Source organism: Hemicordylus capensis, chromosome 5, assembly GCF_027244095.1.
Source record: "Hemicordylus capensis ecotype Gifberg chromosome 5, rHemCap1.1.pri, whole genome shotgun sequence".
NCBI classification, from domain to species: Eukaryota; Metazoa; Chordata; class Lepidosauria; order Squamata; family Cordylidae; genus Hemicordylus; species Hemicordylus capensis.
Genome location: NC_069661.1, coordinates 34,878,220 through 34,899,218, shown reverse-complemented (window position 1 = coordinate 34,899,218; position 20,999 = coordinate 34,878,220). Strand labels below are relative to the sequence as shown.

Genomic DNA, 20,999 nt, shown 5'->3' with positions numbered 1-20,999 from the left:
CACACCTCCCAAATCTCTAGGGTTACCCCATTCATTTCAATGGTTGTTATTGAATGCATTACTTTTCTCTATTGATATTAATGCAAGTTAGTTTAGTCTCTTAAATTCTCCACATTAATAACGGGTTTGCTAGTATTACAATTAGAGATCTATTTTATTGATTCCTAAAATGAGATGGTGTATTTGGGTTGCTATTCAATAAATGTTGTCAGTTTTGCATTGGAGGTTTGTATCGTATTGTCCTTTGTATCATCCCCACATCTGCACTCAGGTGAGCCCTTGCTGTAAAGTTTCTGCAGAGTACACGTCCTGCCCACCAAAAAATGGAAGCACACACAGCTCCTGAAAATAGGTAGGATGCTTGTCCTACCCACAGCAGTTGTGTACCTAGTCTCTTCTGTAGTGAGGTGCGTGGGGGTGGGGTGGGGTGGGGTGGGGTAGGGTAGGAGGACCAATAGTTCATCTTCATATTATATACATGGAAAATCAGCATTTGTCACATTCAGGACATCTTCAAAAAGGGACACCTTCCTTACTAGAAAGAGGACATTTCTTCCAAGGGGAACCAAAAGTAAAAGGAGGTTGAGCACCACCAAGGAAACATGAAGAAGAGGAGACCGTCAAATGCCTCACAGGTGTATTTATTTTGGACCAGCCCATTTCAGAAAAGTCCTTTTTCAAGGGCACTCAAACATGAATGAAGACACAAAATGTATAAACTATGCTGATACATTGCTAAAATATTTTAGAATGTCGAGTTCTAGTGCTCTTGAAAAAGGACTTTTCCGAAATGCATCGGTTCAGAATAAATACACCTGTGAGGCTTCTGAGGGTTTCATCTCCTTTTTTTCTCCTAGGTGGAAACCAGCTAATACAGAACAAGATGTTTGGAGAACCTGGACCAAAAAATGGGATTGAAAGACTAAAATCCAAATGGATTCTTGTAAGTGCATTGCACCTTGGATTACCTGTTCTCTCTACCAAAATCCAGAGATTTTCTAGTGCCAAACAATGTTGAGTTTTTAAATGTCTTTGTAATGTTTTTTTTGATTATTTTGTGTTTTCCTTAATAAATGTTTTGTCAAGCTCCAGAATTCAGTTTGTGGCTTTGGAATTCACTATCCCTATGACTTCCAGAAAGGCTGCTTAACAGTGGTGCTAAAAATAATGTTCCTCCATGTTTGCAGCAAAGCTGGTCAGCTGGAAAGTTGCTAAGGATATATTTGTAGCAGAGGCCTCAATTACATTTTTGTTCTGATTTTTATTTCTTCCATAGCCCTATTGAGACATCACCTGCATACAAGTATATGTTGTGTGAATGACTCTACATGCATTCATTTTAAAAGTGAACCTGGGTACATGCACCCTCAAATGCAAGATACAGAAAGGATGTGAACTACTATACATACATTTAAACATAACTGTGAATAACTACACATGAGTAAAGATCTGTATCCACTGTACACAGATTGTATATGCATTGACTATAATGTGTGAATAGGTTTGAAGTGTCTCATTATTTCCTGCTTCTTCTCTGCAGTGCATATATGGGGGCAGGGCTTTCTCTGCTGTGGCCCCATCCCTTTGGAATGTTCTTTCAAGGGAGAGTCAGTTGGCTCCCTCCCTTCTCTGTTTTAGATGGCTGGTGAAGACTTTTTTATTTAGGAAAGCATTTAGATCAGTGGATCAGTGGGACAGATTGTTATGGGGAGGGGGGCCTCACTTTTAGGTCTTGTGGCTCTATCTTTATAATTTGACCAGTGTTTTTAGATGTACGGTTATGTTGTACTGTTGCTTATGGTTTTATTACTAATTTTAACATTATAAACTGCTCTGGGACTTTTGTGGTATAAAAATCTTTTAAATAAAAAATAAATGCAAAAGGCAGTAGAGGAACAATAAGGGGCAAAGAGAAGCAAACATGCCAGTTCAAGTGGCAAACTGATGTGAGTAGGTTTACTTGTGAGTTGGCATGGGAAACAGAGAGTCTACTGAGAGGTACATTTATTCAAGGGTAAGTGCAGTGGCAGCCACCTAATGGCACAGCGGGGAAATGATTTGGATAGGAAGCCAGAGGTTGACGGTTCAAATCCCTACTTGTATGTTTCCCAAACTATGGGAAATACCTATATCGGGCAGCAATATAGGAAGATGCTGAAAGGCATCATCTCATACTGTGCGGGAGATGGCAATGGTACACACACACACACACACACACACACACACACACACACACACACATCCTACCAAAGAAAAACTACAGGGCTCTGTGGTTGCCAGGAGCCGACATCGACTTGACAGCACACTTTACCTTTAAGTTCAGTGGCATACTTTGTAGTTCAGAGGGCAGTGGTTGACATCTAGAGCAATGGAGATGTGTCTGTGATGTGCAGAGCTTTCCTAGTTGTGCAGCAGAAGGAGCAAATGCTCATGCTTTTCTCTGCCTCCAGAAGCCCCCTGCACCACCTGAAAATATGCCCCTGTGGGTCACGCAGCTCTCTGAGACATATTTTTGAATTACACCAGACACTTCTGGCAGCAGAGCAAAGCACAGGAATTCTCTCCCCTACCTCTGCTGCCTGTGCAGCCACCACAGTAGTAGCTCTCCTCAGTGCAGACTCATATTTCTGACGCATCCATTCTCTTTTGCTCTGGATGCTAGCCAATGTTCTTGTCAAGACACTACAAGAGACACTGAGAGAATTTAATACTGACTTTCTTGTGATAAACTGGATGTGGAGCACAAATCAGGCATGCTACCCAGGATGCAGACTACACCAGCTGTTCACAGTATGTTCTGGGGGCACATGACAGGAAGAACAGCTGGTGAAAAGATACTTTTTAAAGAAACGGAGTAGACACTAAGCCATCAAGAAGCAGTATATCTCCAAGTACCAGATGCTGGACACAAAGAGCAGGGGATTATCTATCACCATCATGCCCAGCTAGTGGGATTCTCAGAGGCACCTGACTGGCCACTCCTACAGAATGTTAGACTAGACGGGTCTGATCAACAAGGCAAGTAGCTTGTAAGAAGCTAGTAAACAACCATGTCTGTGTACCTCAGGTCTCAACAATGCCTGCTTAGAAAATGGTTCTGCTGGTGGCAACATTACTTAGTCTCAATCAGTGAACTAGAGGGGTCTGATGCAACAGACTGATTTGGGGGAAAATGGGTGCAAATTTACCCACAATGCATGTTCCATTTATTTCAACAGGGCTTTGCTCCAGTCCCAGTAAATGAATGGAGACCATTAATCATCAGTGTATTTCCAATGTCAACAAAAAGCAGCAGCTGAAATACTAAAAAAATATAAATAAAAATGTATGTAAGGTGTCATCATTATTGGAGGAGGAGGAGATCACTATCATTTACCAATAGGTTTTTAAGGAAAGTGAGGGAAATCTATGAAAGTATGTGATGCTTTCAGTGCTTTCCCCCAACAGAATGCAAGTATCTTTCTATTTCATTTCAATGCACAGCAGGTATTTTTTTTCCTAGGAAGTCAAGGTTGCATATTAACTTTAGGATTATGTAGCATGTTTTATGCTGACCATATGTACTATCAGTGAACAATTCACTGAAGAAAGCAGAAAGAAAGGTTTTCAGAAAGAAAATCAGAAGATCGGAAATGTTGGAAAAAATGGATCAATCTGTACAGTAATCGTTTTTTTAATTACTTTTTGGAACGCATATTTAAGGAAGATGTACTCTTAGTTGTTGTTGTTTTTGTTATGACCTGACTGTATATGTTATGATTAGGTCATATTAATTGTTACAATTGGAGAGTAATAATTTTGTTTTGTTTTTTCTTCCTGTCTCATAACATCAGAACTTGTATTCCGTCAATGAAATTGATTGGCAGTAGATTCCGGACAGATAAAGGAAGGACTTCTTCATACAGAGCATAACGAATGATGCTGTGTCCCAAACAGCCTTAGCACACAAAATAAGACAATAGCCTAACAATATCTGGTAACTCATGTTTGCGAATTTTGCCCTCCACGAAGGAAGTTTTGTCTCCTGGGCTGCTGTTACCACTTCTAGCACATCCATACAGGGGTAGGAAGAGAGTGAGCCCAGCAACAGGGCTATGGTTAGCTGGTGCACTCCCAACTCCCTTCTCCACATACAGTATTCACCTGGGCTCTTGAAGAAATCCAAAAGCCTAAATCTAAAAGCCCTCCTACCATGGTCACCTCATTTATGTTTGCTCATCAATGTTCATCCTGTTTATGAAACCTGAGCTTGGAATGTGTAGCCAGCCTGCTTTGCTATCAGTCCTGAACCTCAATCCTTCCCTGTACTCATTCAGGCCCTGATACTGGCTGACACATGCCGCAGCATAATGTGGGCAATGCACACCCACATGTGCAGCTGCAGGGCTCTAAATGACACTTCTCTTGCACAATCACATGCCGTGCACTACTCCAATGAAACCACACACGATGTGCAATTGCACAAGTGTCAGAAAGCCGCTACTTCCCTCTCACGCAGCAGCACAGCTGGGTGACTTAGAGCCCTGCAGTGGCACAGGGGGGTCTGCACCTTCCACATTGTGCTGTGGGACTTTCTGAATTGCATTACCCTCACTCTGAGCCAATCTGGGAGGCACAAACTCTTACATGCCCTTTTGAGGACCACCCACCCTATCCCCCACAATTGCCAAAAATGAATGGTTTTTTGCAGGAGGAGAAAGGGCTGATAAAAAGCACTCACAACATCATTTCAGCTCAGCCCTGCTATTGACCACCTCCCGTAATATGTCAAGTGTTATGAGGCTGCAGTGCTGAACTGCTTATCTGCTTGCTTGCTTTCTTGGAGTTTCTAGCCCTGTTACTTAACTTTGAGCAAAGAGGAACCTTTTAAAGTGGCAATTCTCTTATTTTTCACAGAGCGACACCAACTGTCCCGATCAAACTCCAGCACATCATCCCATCAGTGGTTGGTGCTGGTGCCTACCTTATATTTCCTTTTGGACTGTAGGCCTTTACAAGACAGGGGACCATCTTATTCATTATTCTACATTCAATGCTTTGAACAGTTTTGTTGAAAAGTAGTATATAAAATACTGGTGATGGCGGTGGTGGCTGTAGTAGTCGTAGTAGTAGCAGGCTGGGTTTTCCTGGTCAGTTGGCAATATATTCATTCAGGAATTCATTGGATAACCTCAAGCAAAGCACTTTCTCCTGCCCCATTTCTCAAATCTATATCATATCAGCAACTTTGTGCAAAAAGATGTATCGGACAGAGCTACCTAGACTAGCTCAAAATAGTGTGGGATTCGCAACAATTCCTGCTTTGCCCAAGCCATCCCACAATAAGTCATGCACATGCCAGCTACAGGTCTGCAAGAGAGGAATAGGATTATTTATGTTACACACATACAGTAGATAGGCCTAAACAAACCCCTAAATAGCTCACCAGCTCTGTTAGTTTCGGCTAGTGGTCTGCTGTCCACTCTCTCCTAACCCAGCTTAATCCCTGAGCCTGTCCTCTCAATGGAAGGACACAAAGGATATTTATTTATTATGACATCTATATCCTGCATTTCTTCCATCATGGAATCCAAGGCATCATACACTGGATTCCTATATGGTCACCATCCACACTGACTGGGCCTAGACCAGCTTGGCTTCAGCTCTTGTGTGCCATCTGACCATTCCTTGGGGCATTTCTTGCTACCTGCATACCTTGTCTGGTGCGTGAACTGCTGGAAGAAAGAATTAACTGTAGTAACAGTGGCAGGATACATGGAGTCTCTCTGAATTACCTCCATGTAAGCAGTGGTCAGAAAACTACTATCTATAAAATACCGCTGCAAGCACAGCCAGCCAAGAAGGAGGAAAAGGTATCCTTCCCATTTTTGCCCTGGCCTCTTCACCCACCATGGTGAAACCATGAGGCTATTCCCACAATCACTGGGAAGCGCTCTAAGAGGGCTTAGCCCGTTTCCCAGTGATCGTGGGAACCACCAGACTTGCAGGTGAGCTTGGTGCTCCCAAGAAGGCTAGCCTGCCAAATTCCACCTCCCTTTAAATGAGGTTAACAGAGCGAGTGCTCCGTTAACCTCATCTTTTTGCTTGTGTATCGCTGCAATGTGTGGCAACACACAAGCAGACACCCCAACCAGGAGGCTGCAGCCAGCCTCCCAGGCTCAGAGGTCTCTCCAGGAAGCCCCGCGCATTTGCGTGGGGCATCCTGGGACTTCTGTGGGCCACGCAGCCCCCGATCCCCTCAGCCCACACCGGCTCCATGACAGAACCAGCAGTCGTGTGGGTGGCCGATCCGGCTGCCCAGGGCTGCACTTTGATCGTCTGCGGGGAGAGTGGGCTAAGCTTTTTCACAGCTGCCACTTTCAACAAGCTGTCCACCATGACCCCAAGATCTCTCTAATGATCAGTCATTGACAGCTCAGACCCCAGCAGTGTATATATGAAGTTGGGGTTTTGTGCCCCAATATGCATCACTTTACACTTGCTTACATTGAACCACATTTGCCATATTTGTTGCCCATACACCCAGATGGAAGAGATCCTTTTGGAGCTCCTCACAATCAGTTGTGGATTTCACTACCCTAAATAGTTTAGTGTCATCTGCAAATTTGGTCACTTCACTGCTTACCCCAACTTCTAGATCATGTATTAACAAGTAAAAAAGCACTGTTCCCAGTACAGAACCCTGGGGATTCCACAATGGATTCCCTCCATTGTGGAAACTGTCCATGTATTCCTACCCTCTGCTTCCTGTCCTTCAACCAGTTACCAATCCACAACTGAACCTGTCCCCTTATCCCATGACTGCTAAGTTTACTCAAGAACCTTTGATAGAGAACTTTGTCAAAAGCTTTTTGGAAGTCCAGATATACTATGTCAACCAGATCACCTTTATCCACAGGCCTGATGACACTCTCAAATAACTCCAAAAGGTCAGTGAGGCAAGACTTGCCACTGCAGAAACCATGCTGGTTCTCCTTCAGCAAGGCCTATTCTTCTATATGTTTAAGCATTTTGTCTTCAAGTATGTTTTCCATCAATTTACACGGCACCAAATTTAAGCTAACAGGCCTGTAATCTCCCAGATACCCCCTGGATCCCTTTTTGAAAATCGGAGTTACATTAGCTACTTTCCAGTCCTCCAGTACAGAGCCTGATTGTAGGGACAAGTTACATATTTTTGCTAGGAGATCAGCAATTTCACATTTGAGTTCCTTCAGAACTCTTGGGTGGATGCTATCTGGCCCTGCCAATTTGTTAATTTTTAGTTTTTCAAGACAGTTCAGAACATCCTCTCTCGTCACCTCAAACTGGCTCAGTTCTTCAGCCTCAGTGCCTGAAAAGCTCAGTTACAGACTGGGTATATGGTCATTATTGTCCGTCATGAAGACAGATGCAAAGAACTCATTCAGCTTCTCTGAAACCTCCTTATCCTCCTAAATAATCCTTTTCATACCATCATCTAAGGGTCCAACCGAATCCACGGCAGTCCCCCCCCCCCCCGGTTTCTGATATATTTAAAGAGGTTTTTGTTATTCCCCTTGACACCTCTAGCTCTATGCTTCTCAAACTCTCTCTTTTGCATCCCTTATCATCTCCTTGCATTTATTTTGCCAGGGTTTATGTTCCTTTCTGTTCTCTTCATTTGGGCAGGACTTCCATTTTCTGAAGGAAGTCTTCCTCCCTTTTATAGCTTCCCTGACTCTACTTGTTAGCCACCCTGGCATCCTCCTGAGCTTGGTGGTACCTTTCTTCCATCTTGGTATACATTCCAACTGAGCTTCTATTATTGTGGTTTTAAATAAGTTCCATACTTTCTGGAGTGATTTGACCACGGTTTGACATCTTGGTTTGGCTGCCTCTCATAAACCATGGCTTGTAAACTGGGGTGGGTTCAGACTTAACGACAAACCAAGCTTTGGCTTTACCAATCATGGTCTGGTATTATGTCTTAATGCAGCCATCACCTATTAAATTGTGAAGGCCACTGTGACTGGGGATGACAGGAGTTGTACTCCAACCACATCTGGGGACCAAGGTTGGGAACCCCTGCCCTTTGGGATCACATTCATTCTGATGACTTCCCAGACACTGGACTACCTTTTACTACATTTATGTCACGTAATGATGTTCGAACTGCACAATCAGCTAAAAATTTGTTTATTTTTATATAAAACTTGAACTGAGTTATTACACCCTTCCTTCCTTTTCCCCCTTTAGTATTTCATTTTTTTTAAAAAAGGGGAATTGACCTCTTTGATTTCAGATTTTTGTGAACTGACTCTGAGAGACATATTTCTAGGTGATCCTCAGGGAGCTCTAAGGGCATTTCTAGATCCAGAGCAAATCATCAAATTGGCTCCCCCTTGCTGTGTGTGTGGTCCCAGCACAGCTAGGAAAGCTCTCCATAGCTTCCAGCTGCACTACCAGTACAGCTCCTCCACATGTCAGCCACTGAAACTAGCTCACATTGAAAGCCAGCATTTATGTATTCCCAGCATTTATGTCGTTTCTAGCCTAATGCTAGTTGATAAGGTTGATAGACCAATGAGAAAGAGAAATGTTATTAATACATGAACCATTTCAAGACACTGTCAGGTTAAATATAGGAACAAATGTGGTTTGTTTTTAAAATCTTTTTCTTTAACATTCAGAGGAGTATTTCCAAAATCATTTTGTTTAACTTCTAATGAGAACCATGTAATTGTATTAAGGAACAGCAAAAATAAATTCCCTACACTGCTTGCAACAGCAAACAGTTCGACCTTTTTCTTTCTTTCCCTCCAGAAAAGAAAAGTAATTACAGGATGAAAATTAACTAGGCCATTTTAAAAATAGCCTGTTTTTAGCATGCATTGTTCTTATGTTTTATTTGTGCCTGCTGTTTTAATCTTATCATGCCTTTTGTTCTGATTCCTTAAATTGTTTTTATTGATTGGAATTGCTGTCCTGAGAGTATTTGTGCTGAAGGATGGAGTAGAAAATGTGATAAATAAATAAATGCAATAAACACAGAATGAATGTAGCTCTCTGAAGGGAAAGGGAACAAAGATCAATTTTGTTCAATACTATGTTTCATTTCTGTCACTTGCAGGATTATTAATACGAGAGAGAGAGAGACAGAAAATGGGAGTTTAAAATGCACAGGATGCTTAACCTGCCAGTGTCCATCTTGGTAAAAGCAAAAGCCCCATGTATCACAAACCCTGCATCATGTCAGTGCCTGTGATTATATGAAAGCTATTATTAGAGAGGTTCAAGTGGCTCAGAGCCCCGGCGGTGGTGATACTCACGTTGGCATTGGCCCCATGAGGGCCGAGCCCATCCCCAGCAGCAGTCAACTCGGCCTCCAAATCGGCACAGTCCAGTCGTGGAAAGTACTTGCCTGGGCCACCTACATCAGCACCAAAAATAAATTTGAAACAAGGTAAACATAGTATCGTATTTGGAAGGAATCCAGTGGTCCATCTAGCCCAAGCCTGATGCCTCTGAATATTGACTCAGTTGTTTGGGAAGACCTGGGAAGCGGAGCTGGTCTTATGGTAGCAAGCATGAATTGTCCCCTCTGTTAAGCAGGTTTGGGTTGCATTTGGATGGAAGACTACATGTGAGCGCTGTAGGATATTCTCCTTAGGAGATGCGACCATAGCTCGGTGGTGGAGCATCTGCATGCTTTCATTCAGAAGGTCCCAAGTTCACTTCCTGGCATCTCCAGGTAGAGCTGGGAGAGACTGCTGCCAGTCAGTGCAGACAGTACTGAGCTAGATGGACCAATGGTCTGACTCAGTACAAGACAGCTTCCTATGTTTCAATGTAAATTTGAGCAGTTGTCTTGACAAAATGCCTGCCCAACAAGGAAGCAGCAAACCGATGTTTCCCTATGCAGCTCATGACATCATACTGAAATACTCCTACGCCACTTCAGACTTAGAGCTGGTTCCTACAGGTCTGTCCATCATTTGATGACTACAGCACCAAGCTAGTATATGTGAAAGGGTCATTACAGAAGGGACACCAGAGGCAGACTGCTTGTACCACCTCACATCAGGGCAAGTGCCATACTTCTCAACTAAGTCAGGTCAAGCATTTAGTTGCCAATTAACAAGTATACAGAAAAGCATACGTCCAAGGGTATGGAACTATGATACAATCATGTTATTAAATGTAAGTAGATCTAGGTCTGGTCCAAGCCTGGATAGGAACACAGGAAGCTGCCTTGTACCGAGTCAGACTATTAGTCCATCTAACTCAGTATTGTCTACACCAGGCATCCCCAAACTGCGGCCCTCCAGATGTTGCTGAACTACAACTCCCAGCATACCCAGCCACAAAAAATTGTGTCTAGGGATGCTGGGAGTTGTAGTTCAGCAACATCTGGAGGGCCACAGTTTGGGGATGCCTGGTCTACACAGACTGACAGCGGCTTCTCCAAAGTTGCAGGCAGGAATCTCTCTTAGCCCTATCTGGAGATGCCAGGGAGGGAACGTGGAACCTTCTGCATGCAAGCATGCAAGTGCTCTTCCCAGAGCAGCCCCACCCCCTAAAGGGAATATCTTACAGTGCTCACACACGTAGTCTCCTATTCAATTGCAAACCAGGGTAAACTCTGCTTAGCAAAGGGGGCAATTCATACTTGATACCACAAGACCAGCTCTCCTCCATTAAAGGGGACCTCCTAGGAACTCCATGCATGCCACCTGGGTTTCAATATGGGAGAAAAGTAGGACAGAAATAAATTTATGTTCATGCATATTCGAACCAGCCTCTAGGAACACGGGGCTTTCCCCTGCTCAAATGATAAAAAGAAACCAACCTTAACATAGTTGAAAATAGCTGTTTTCCTTCCTGACCTCAACAGGGAGAGCAGACACTTGTTCCCTTTCTTCTTGCATTCATTTAAATATTGTTACCTAAAATATCCCTCCATTATATTCTCTTCTTGCCCTCACATACCCAGTTACCTCAGCCTTTTCTCATAGGAATATTTCCGCCCCATGCTTTTAACTGTCCCCTTCGGTCAGATTCATATCAGAAGCAGCCCAGAACCTAAACAATGAGGAATCTGAACCATATGATGAGCCACTATTGTGTGGCCATTTGTCAATCTGGCTATGCTGTTGCAAAGCATGCCTGGGTGGCTGTAGTGATGTGGTGAATTCTGAAGAGCCAGTGGGGCAGCTGCACAGAGCGGTCTACAAAGTGGAGGTACAGCGCATGGGTCACATTTCAAGCAGCCACCAAAATCATCACCCCATGCAACCTCTCCACCCACTTCCTTGCTAGTCCTGGGGCCCACAGTGTTTAGAAGTTCTGAATGCCTGAATCACCCTGAGTGTAGACATGTCTCTCCTCCCTGTTCATGACAGCTGCTGAAAAGGCCATGGCTACTCATAAAGGATGTTCTCACAAGCAGCCTTACCCAGGTTAGGGCAGCCCAACCCAGCCTGGGTTAGGCTGCTCATATGTAGCGCCGGGTTCAACGCAGATCCGGACACTGCCTGCCTGCCCGCTCCAGCTTTTTACCCCAGCCTTTTACCAAGGTTAAGGGAGCGAGTGCACCCTTAACCCCAGCGCTGGGGCCATGTGGATGCTCAGGCTGCTTGCTCATGGCGGTATCCGCCAATGCATCATGCTCATCGCGCAGTGCATTGTGCGATATGTGGAGGCTGGGATGCTTCGTCCCAGCCTCTGGAGAACCATGTTGTGTGCAGCAGCATGGAATGTCTGGGAGTGTGCACTCCCAGCAACTTTTCCTGGATCATCTGTAGGGAAGGTTGGTTCGGTGCAGCCTTTCCCCCACCCACCTGCTTCACCTCTTGCCCGTGTGAACAGCCTTATAATGTGATGGGCCAGATCCCTACCACCATCTTGGGACAAAGAAACAAAACAAAATGGGAACCCCAGAATCACCCACAAAAAACTGAATGTCTGAAGTATGAAGTATAGAAACTGGGCTGCATGATCATGTGCAGCATTACGAAGCCTTAACACTGCACCCTGGGACAGCTGCTACATAGGGGTGTGCACGGAACCACGGAGCTGCGGTCCAGCACTGGGGTGGGGGGTTCCATTAAGGGAGGGGGGGCTTTACTTACCCCTCCCGCATTTTCCCAACTCCGGCACCATAGTTACTGTAAAAATCCGGCAGCAGGATCCCTCCTTGCCGCCCACTTCAATCTCCTAATCATGGCTCCTCCATGGTAAACAATCGGGCGGCAGGATACCTCCCTGCCGCCCCCTTGAAGCCCCCTGCCGCCCCCTTCAATCTCGCCCCCACCCCTCGCTTGCGGCAGGGAGATGTCCTCCCGCCCCCTTCCCTGCCGCCCCCCTCCCGCCCCCTTCCCTGCTTCTTAAAGACTTTTGCAGCCCGGCAGGGAAGGGGGCGGGAGGACATCTCCCTGCCGCGAGCGAGCGGTGGGGGCGAGATTGAAGGGGGCGGCAGGGGGCTTCAAGGGGGCGGCAGGGAGGTATCCTGCCGCCCGATTGTTTACCACGGAGGAGCCATGATTCGGAGATTGAAGTGGGCGGCAAGGAGGGATCCTGCCGCCGGATTTTTACAGTAACTACGACGCCAGAGTTGGGAAAACGCGGGTGGGGTAAGTAAAGCCCCCCCACCCTTAATGGAACCCCCCACCCTAACCCTTCCGAATCCGAACCACCCCATGTCCGGACCGGTCTGGAGGCCAGTAGAATGGCCTCCGAACTGGTCCATGCACATCCCTACTGCTGCAGACCTCAAAGCAAGCCCCGATGCTGTTCTGAAGCAGCGGATGTGGAAGCCGCGTGTGCTACCACGACGGCACCAAGCAGCACACAGCATTCTCGCTGATTTCCTCATTGTCGCAAATGGGAGAGCCTGAGGAATAGTGCTTCTTGATCTTCAGCTTCAGAAAGCATCAGGACTTGCTCTGAAGGCTGCAGAAGTGCGGGACCCCGTGTCACAGCTTCATAATGCTGTGCATCATGTTAACCACAGTCACCAGAGTTACATAATGATTGTGGATTTCCACTGTGGTAGCACAGAGAAAGACCCTGTCCACACCCCACCCCCGGGGGCAGTTGCAAGTGTTACAAAGAACCTGCCCCCACCCAGGGGAGTTGCAACCTGCTGGCAACCACAAATTTTGATTGGCTACCGAGTCCAGCCAAAGTTTGTGGACCCCTGATTTTAAGTCACAATGCCAAATGAATTAGCAGTAAAAATACGTTATCTGAGCAAATAATATAATTTCCACATAGAATAACTCTCAAAACCCAAGGCATTGGAATATGTTCCCTCTTGAAATAAGAGCATCTCCGTCTCTGTTTGCTTTTAGGAAGACCTTCAACCTGTTTTCTCAGGCTTTTAACTGAAATTGATTTATTTCATCAGACTGCTTTTACTGTATTTTGTGAAATTTTAACTTTTTTTTAACCCTGCTTCATATTGTGTTTTAAATTTTGTACACTGCCTAGAGATGTACATATCAGGTGGTATAAAAATTTGATTGATTGATTGATTAAATGAATGAATGAATGAATGAATGAATGAATGGCTAAACTAAGTGAGGAAAGTACAGTTAAGGGCTACCCTTTTCATTTGGAATCCTGCTCAGGCTGTCTACGTTCTACATGACCTACTGCCTAATTTGCATCAAGTTTTTTCATCACATTTTGACACATTGTGGCTGTAGCAATTACACACACATTCCTGCTCTTCAGCACTCACTTCCACATTTCACTTATCTGGATTCATGTTTAAACTTGAGTTGCAATCTTCCCAGTGTATTATTTCATTGCCTCAGTGCTCAAGTCATCAACTTCTGGCTTATTCACCGTATAGAACAGGATTTATATATTAAATAAGGTTTTAAAAAATAAGCCTTCCAGTAGATCCATATGATCCTGAAGTCATATTGGAATATATTAGGGTAGCCACAGGAATTGGCATTGGTACATTAGCCCCAGGAATCTACGTGACTATATTTACAACACAGACACTCAGTATAGACATACACTTAATTTCCTTGATCTAGATAAGGAAACGCAAGCACGGAAGCAGGCTTCTGTGCACACATTAATTGTTGGATCAGGAATCCCAGACATAGATCAGATGCACATTCAAAAGAGACTACAGCTATGACTGCCACTATTGTTTACATGCTGTTTTCCAACAAACTTGGTCTCAAAGCACTTTGCATGGAAAAAGAATTAGAACATGGTTGCCTGTCCCCAAAGGGCTCACAACCGAAAAAGACACAGAAGGCAGCAAAAACCACATTCTGATAGTATACAGTATGTCATCTGTATGCACTGCATGACTGTCATGGGGATTAGGGACATGCATGGAATCGGTCCGGAGGCCCGTTATGGGCCTCCAAACCGGTTCGAAAAACTGGTGGTTCTGCCAGTCTGATGCTGAGTGGGGGGGGGCTCCTTAAGGGTGGGGGAGGGTGCACTTACCCCTGCCGCCGCTTTCCCCCCTCCAGCGCTCTGTTATTTACCAAAATCCATGGGGCGGCAGCGTACCTCCCTGCCGCCCCTTCCCCCATTGTTGGCCAGAAAGGCGGAAGTATCATCTGCACGTGTGTCCACTGTCGCGCGCACACACCGCACGTGGCGTGCACATGCCACGCACATGACGTGTGTCCATGACATGCAATGGCAGGCGCAGATGATACTTCCACCTTTCCAGCCAACAACGGGGTAAGGGGCGGCAGGGAGGTACGCTGCCACCCCATGGATTTCCGTAAATAACGGAGCGCCGGCGGGGGGGAAGCAGCGGGAGGGGTAAGTGCACCCTCCCCAGCCTTTAAAGAGTCACCACACACACACCCGGCATCAGACCGCAGCTTTGCAGTTCCATGCACATCCCTAATGGGGGGTGCTTGTTCAGCTGCTGTCCTGATCCAACTAGCATAGAGAGCCAGTGTGTTATAGTGCTTAGATTGCTGTACTAGCCCTTGAGGGACCTGCTATCCCCATTCAGCCATGGCGCGCGCGCACACACACACACACACACACACACACACACACAGGATCATAGGAAGCTGCCTTATACCGAGTCAGACCATTGATCCACCTGGCAGTGGATCTCCAAGACAGGGACTGACGTAGACAGTGGATCTCCAAGACAGGCCCTACCAGCCCTACTTGGGAGTTATTCACACATGGCTTCATGCTGCAGGGTAAATGTTGAGTGAAACCATTTTGGATTACATTCACGGCATTGAGGGAAACAGCCCCTCCCCTCTGCTCTCAGGGGGTGGTGGTACCGGTTCACATTGCATGCCTCCGTTTTTCCTCTAGCCAATGGGGGTGGGGAGATTTCTGAAGCCTATACCTGCAGTCCTAAAGAGGGTTTCCCTCCTATCATGTTAATGATTCTACGTCAGTGCCTCTCCATATTTATTCCAGCGTTTTCAGAAAAAGTTGCTTAAAACCAGGATTCTAAAAACCCAGAAATACATCAAGATAAGCTAGAATTCAGAAGACAAAGCCCAATTTGTGGGTGGAGTGCTTCCAAGGATCTCAAAGGGACTTCGAGGTACATTTGGCTGGTGTGTGAATGTACACACTCTCTTCCAGAGGAGATTAGGGGTAACAGCCCTGTCTGTAATTCCTCCAGGTGAATGAACCTGGGATCTTCTGCATGCAAACAGATGCTCTACTACTGAGCTATGGCCCCATTTCTCACAACCATCCAAATGCAAACCAGAGCAGCCCCTGCTTAGCAAAGGGGAGAGTTCATGCTCTACCGTAAGACCAGCTCTTATCCCCTCCCTGCCACACACATCTGCAGCTGATATTTAGGCTCCAATTGGATAGGCTCATCTATATCCATGGGTTTTAAGTGGCCAGGGATTATATTGAACTGACTGGGGTGACCCTAGGCTAGGCACTATCTTTCAAGCTAACCTGTCTCACAAGGGTATGCTGTCCTGAGTTCCCTTGAGGAAGACCAGGATAAAAATGAACTCAGTTGATTTTTGTGAAAATGGCATATATATTCATGGAAAGCCATGAATATATTCATAAGTGGCACAGCAGGGAAATGCTTGATTAACAAGCATAAGGTTGCCGGTTCAAATCCCCACTGGTACTATATCGGGCAGCAGCAATATAGGAAGATGCTGAAAGGCATCATCTCACACTGCATGAGAGGAGGCAACGGTAAACCCCTCCTCTATTCTACCAAAGAAAACCGCAGGGCTCTGTGGGCTCCAGGAGTCAAAATTGACTTGACGGCACACTTTACTAGAGCTGAAAAGTTGAATATATAGGGTAGATTCACATCTGAAAAGCATAACTGGGCGATGGAGTATAAGCACCTGTTTTGTATAAATTTATTTATTATTTATTTGTTTGTTCGATTTTTAGACCACCCTTACAAAATAGCTCAGGGCGGTTCACAAACATCAAAGACCCTTTAAAACAATTTAAGAGCTATAGAACAGTTTCCTGGTGGTGTACCATTTATTTAACCAAGCCATTTAACCAAACATTCTTGCACACATTTTACTCCAGTCTGCACCTTAAGGTGTGGCATAATCCTCCTTACCTGAAGGATGATACAGACCACAAATCAACCTTAGACTGAGATAGCTTAGTCCAGATTAGTTTGGTTGAGTCACCAAGGGCCAGACTACACATTATGTTAACAATATGTTTGGCCCTGATGTCCTTAGTTTCATATGCTAAATAGCAGCCACAAGGGGCCCAATACAGAAGGGGAGACATGGTAGAGGTTTATAAAATTAAGCATGGTGGGGAGAGAGTGGATAGATTTCCAGGAAATTTAGAATCAACAAAAGCAAGTACTTTTTCACACAGCGCATAATCTATGGAATCCTCTGCTATAGGATGTGATTACGGCCAGCAGCTTGAGTAGCTTTAAAAGGGCTCAGACAATGGAGAACATCAATGGCTACTAGTCTTGATGACCATGGCCACCTCCAGGCTCAGAGGCAGGATACCTCTGAATACCAGTTTCAGGGCAGCAACAGCAGGAGAGAGGGCATGCCTTCATCTCTCGCCTGTGAAGGTTGCATTGTCGGTGTCGACTCCTGGCGACCACAGAGCCATGTGGTTGTCTTGGTAGAATACAGGAGGGGTTTACCATTGCCTTTTCCTGTGCAGTATGAGAAGATGCCTTTCAGCACCTTCCTGTATTGCTGCAGCCTGATATAAGTGTTTCCCATAGTCTGGGAAACATACCAGTGGGGATTTGAACCAACAGCCTCCTGCTCTGTAGGCAGTTTGCTTCTCTGCTGCACCTAGGCGCATATATATATATATATATATATATATATATATATATATATATATGCGCCTAGGTGCAGCAGAGAAGCAAACTGCCTACAGAGCAGGAGGCTGTTGGTTCAAATCCCCACTGGTATGTTTCCCAGACTATGGGAAACACTTATATATATCCCTATATCTATCTATCTATCTATCTATCTATCTATCTATCCATCCATCCCTTTGAGGGGCACCACACTTACATACAAAAGTGGATCTTTTGCATAGTAGCTGCACTTTCAAATATTACGAAAGCTGCATGAGCTCATTGTATCAAGTTCTGCCAAATGAGGCAGCCATGAGGTGTGCTGCACCTCAGCATCCCCAGGTGTCCTCATAAATTGTTGAGGAAACAGGCATCACATCCATCTCCAGACTTTCTTCACTTTCAATTCACAAATGAGGCAAGATTTCCAGGTGTGCATCCTTTTTATTGGCTTGGGGGGAATCACAGCGAACGTAGAAGAGATTCCACTGGAAGTGAACACCTCCCACTTCACGTTGCTTGTGGCCACGGCTTGCAATGAAGGAAGAAAACTGCTCTGTAACCATCACCCATTCTTCATGCATTTCAGATGGAAATGGCTTTACAGAAAAGGTCAAAGCATCCATGATCACAGCGATAAATTGCAGAGAGATAATATATGGGCTAGGATTATCAGCGATGCTGTGTGGGAGTAAAGACTGAGTAATAAAGTTTAGAAGAACCCTGGGTTGCCTGAGCCTGTCAAAGCATGCCTATCTCACATCTTTGCACAACTGAAATATGTACAGTACACAGAGGAATACAATCAAGCCCGAAGTTGTACTCCCCCACCCCCCGATTAATTGCCGCTTTAGGCATGCATTCGTAAATAACACATACATTTCTGGAAAACATACATATAGAGGAGGGAAGAGCTTTGTAAGGACGACAGGGATTTCATTGAGTATATTATTCACCCAAGAACTGTTCACCCTGGCTAACATTGTTCCCTCCCTACACACACACACACACTCACTCACACTCACTCACTCTGCAGGTACTGCATGGATTTATTATGAATATTGCAATTATTCATTTATGACAACTCATAAACAATTCTCAAAGAAGGAAGAACAGCTGCCAACACAGACTCCACAATAATCTATATGCTTTATTCTCTAGCTCTGCTTTCTAGGTTTTCTTTTTATGGAATCTGCAAAAAGTTTCATGAAAAAGAAATAAACTGTCATGGCTGTCCGCGGAATAGATAGATGATAGTCTGACTCAGTATAAGGTAGCTTCCTATGTCCCTGTAATACTCTGATATGTTTACCTAAACCACAGATACAGTACCACCCCCGTGCTCCCTGTCAGTTAATAACTACTACTAACTACTTGTCCTTGATTCCATCACTGCAATCCCTAATGCAGATTAAAATCCCTTTCTCAGCCACAACTATGCACTGAAAAAGTGGCAAAAAGCTGTCCATCTTTCCAGAGGATGGATTTGCTTTCATTACCCCGTTGCGAGTACAAGGATGTTAATGAATAATTATTCCACCTTAGGACTTCAGTCCAAAGCACACCTGCTTGGAGACCAGGTCTATGGAACAAAGCAGGAGTCACTTCCATGACAGCACCCTTAGGATCAAGCTATAAGTGTTCCTGAATATGGACCCCCTACTCTGCAAGCAGTACCACCTAATGGCACAGTGGGGAAATGACTTGACAAGCAAGCCAGAGGTTGCCAGTTCAAATCCCCACTGGTATGTTTCCCACACTGTGGGAAACACTTATATTGGGTAGCTGCAATATAGGAAGATGCTGAAAGGCATCATCTCATACTTTGTGGGAGGAGGCAATGGTAAACCCCATCTGTATTCTACCAAGACAACCACAGGGCTCTGTGGGCCCCAGGAGTCTAAACCAACTCAATGGCACACTTTACCTTGACTCAGTGAAGCTACTCATCCACATCAATGCACATTTCAGGCCATTAAAGCTGGTTAGTGCAGTGGCTAAATGGCTAGGCTACAGATCAGGCAGCTCCTGGTTCAAATCTCACATCTGACACTGAATCACTGATATTAATTAATTATTAATTATTATTATTAATATACCACTTCTCAACAAAAAAGTTTTCTCTCCCCTTACTAAATATAAGAGAATCACCACTTTGAAAAGTAGTCTCTTTGCCCAATTAGCAAGGGCAGGTGGCCTTGAGCAAACCTCTCAGCCTGAGCCCCCAATCTGCAATGGTCAGGGGGGTTATAATATTGACCTACCTTACAGGCTTGTTGTAAAGACTCCTAATTAATGCAGCTCCGAAAGTGTTAGTTATAGCCTCATGAGGAAGGGCACTTAGATCTACCCCCAAAATACACATCCCTGTGTCTTATTAATATATGCAGATGATATGCAGACAGGTGTCTCTCTGTGTTCTCTCCCTCTCCAACACAAACCTTCCGTCCTCAAGCATGCGCAAAGTGCCAGTTCGGCAGGCTCCGGGTGCTGCCTTTCCTCCCCTCGGGGTGTGCAAGCGCTGATTCCAACACACACCCTTTTTAAATTATTGTTGCCTTCTCAGAATCACACGGAGTTCCAAGTCGAAACTTCAGCGGGGGCCGTCTCAGGACAAGGTGCGTCCCCCACTCCCCCAGCAAGTGGATTCGGAGCGTTCGCGATCCAAGTCGCGCAAACAGACGCACAGATCGGCGGGTCCCTCCACTCTCGCCCCCCGGCTGCCCCGCCCTGTCCCCGTCCCCTTCTGGGAAGACTAGACAAAGTCTTCGCTTACCTTCCGTCAAAGTCCCCTGAAGCCTCCAGGTAAAGCCAGGACCACATGATGAGCCTCAAAAACAAATCCATTTCTGGCGAAGCGTGGCGGGAGACAGAGAGAGAGAGAGAGAGTGAGAGAGAGGAGAGCCTTTGGTGACTTTCCAGGAGCAGCAGCAGGTTAGGAGGGATGCGAGGCTGAGGGGGAAGGCGCAGGGATCCCTTCTGCTCTCAGAGGCACTCCCAGCCCCAGCCAAGCGCGCTGTAAACTGAACTGCGGGGGCCTCTGGGCTGTTGCTAATCCTGGCTCCTGGCAGAACGCGAGAAGTCCCAGAGAAGGCGCAGCAGCAGCGGCAGCGGGAGGGAGCCCCTCTCCGCTTGCCTCCCCGCCTTCCAGTCACTCTTCCTCCCTCCCTCCTTCTGGGGCGAAGGAGGCGCTGCTCTGAAGCGGCAATTCCTCTTGCTGCCAGGCGGGGCGCACTCGCCCCCCCCACCACCACCACCAGCCCCGCGCGCGTCTCCTTTCGCAGCCTGGAAGGAGCCCGCGGCGCGCAGCAAAGAGGCGCTTCTTCGCGAGCGCCGAATTCCACGGCAGCAGAGACGTGCGTGCCCCGAGGGGTGTAGTCTGCAGCCGGCACACCCAGCACCTGAGAGGCTTGACGTGTCTTCTTGTGGCATCAGCTGCTGTCGCGGAGTGAGCGAGCAGGGGCGCGCGGTCCGAAGCCCCCCCGTGCAGCTGCCCGCCCGGGACGGGTGTAGGGACAAGCTTCGCGAAGGAAGCGACGAGAGTCGAAGAAAAGGAAGGACGGCATTCCCAAGCTTTGTATCATGTATTTTCATTTAAGGAGGTTTCTCATGCAAATAGGCTTTTTGCAAGATAACTGGTTTTTAATTTTATTTCTATATTTCTTATAGTTTTATACCGCCTGTACATAAGAAGATGTACATTTCTTGTTAGATTATTAGTTTTCCATTGCATCTT

At 45.8% G+C, this 20,999-nt stretch overlaps 1 protein-coding gene across 1 annotated transcript in view; it reads right to left on the bottom strand.

Moving 5' to 3' along the window:
• Positions 1 to 20,550, bottom strand: part of NPNT (nephronectin) — a 100,701-nt gene extending 80,151 nt beyond the window's left edge. The window contains exons 1-2 of the mRNA XM_053256724.1: positions 20,040 to 20,550; positions 9,291 to 9,391 (exon numbers count right to left, since the gene is read on the bottom strand). Of these exons, the coding sequence (XP_053112699.1) occupies positions 9,291 to 9,391; positions 20,040 to 20,110 (172 nt within the window). The 5' untranslated portion in view covers positions 20,111 to 20,550. The remainder of the gene's footprint in view (positions 1 to 9,290; positions 9,392 to 20,039) is intronic.
• Positions 20,551 to 20,999: the final 449 nt, after the last annotated feature.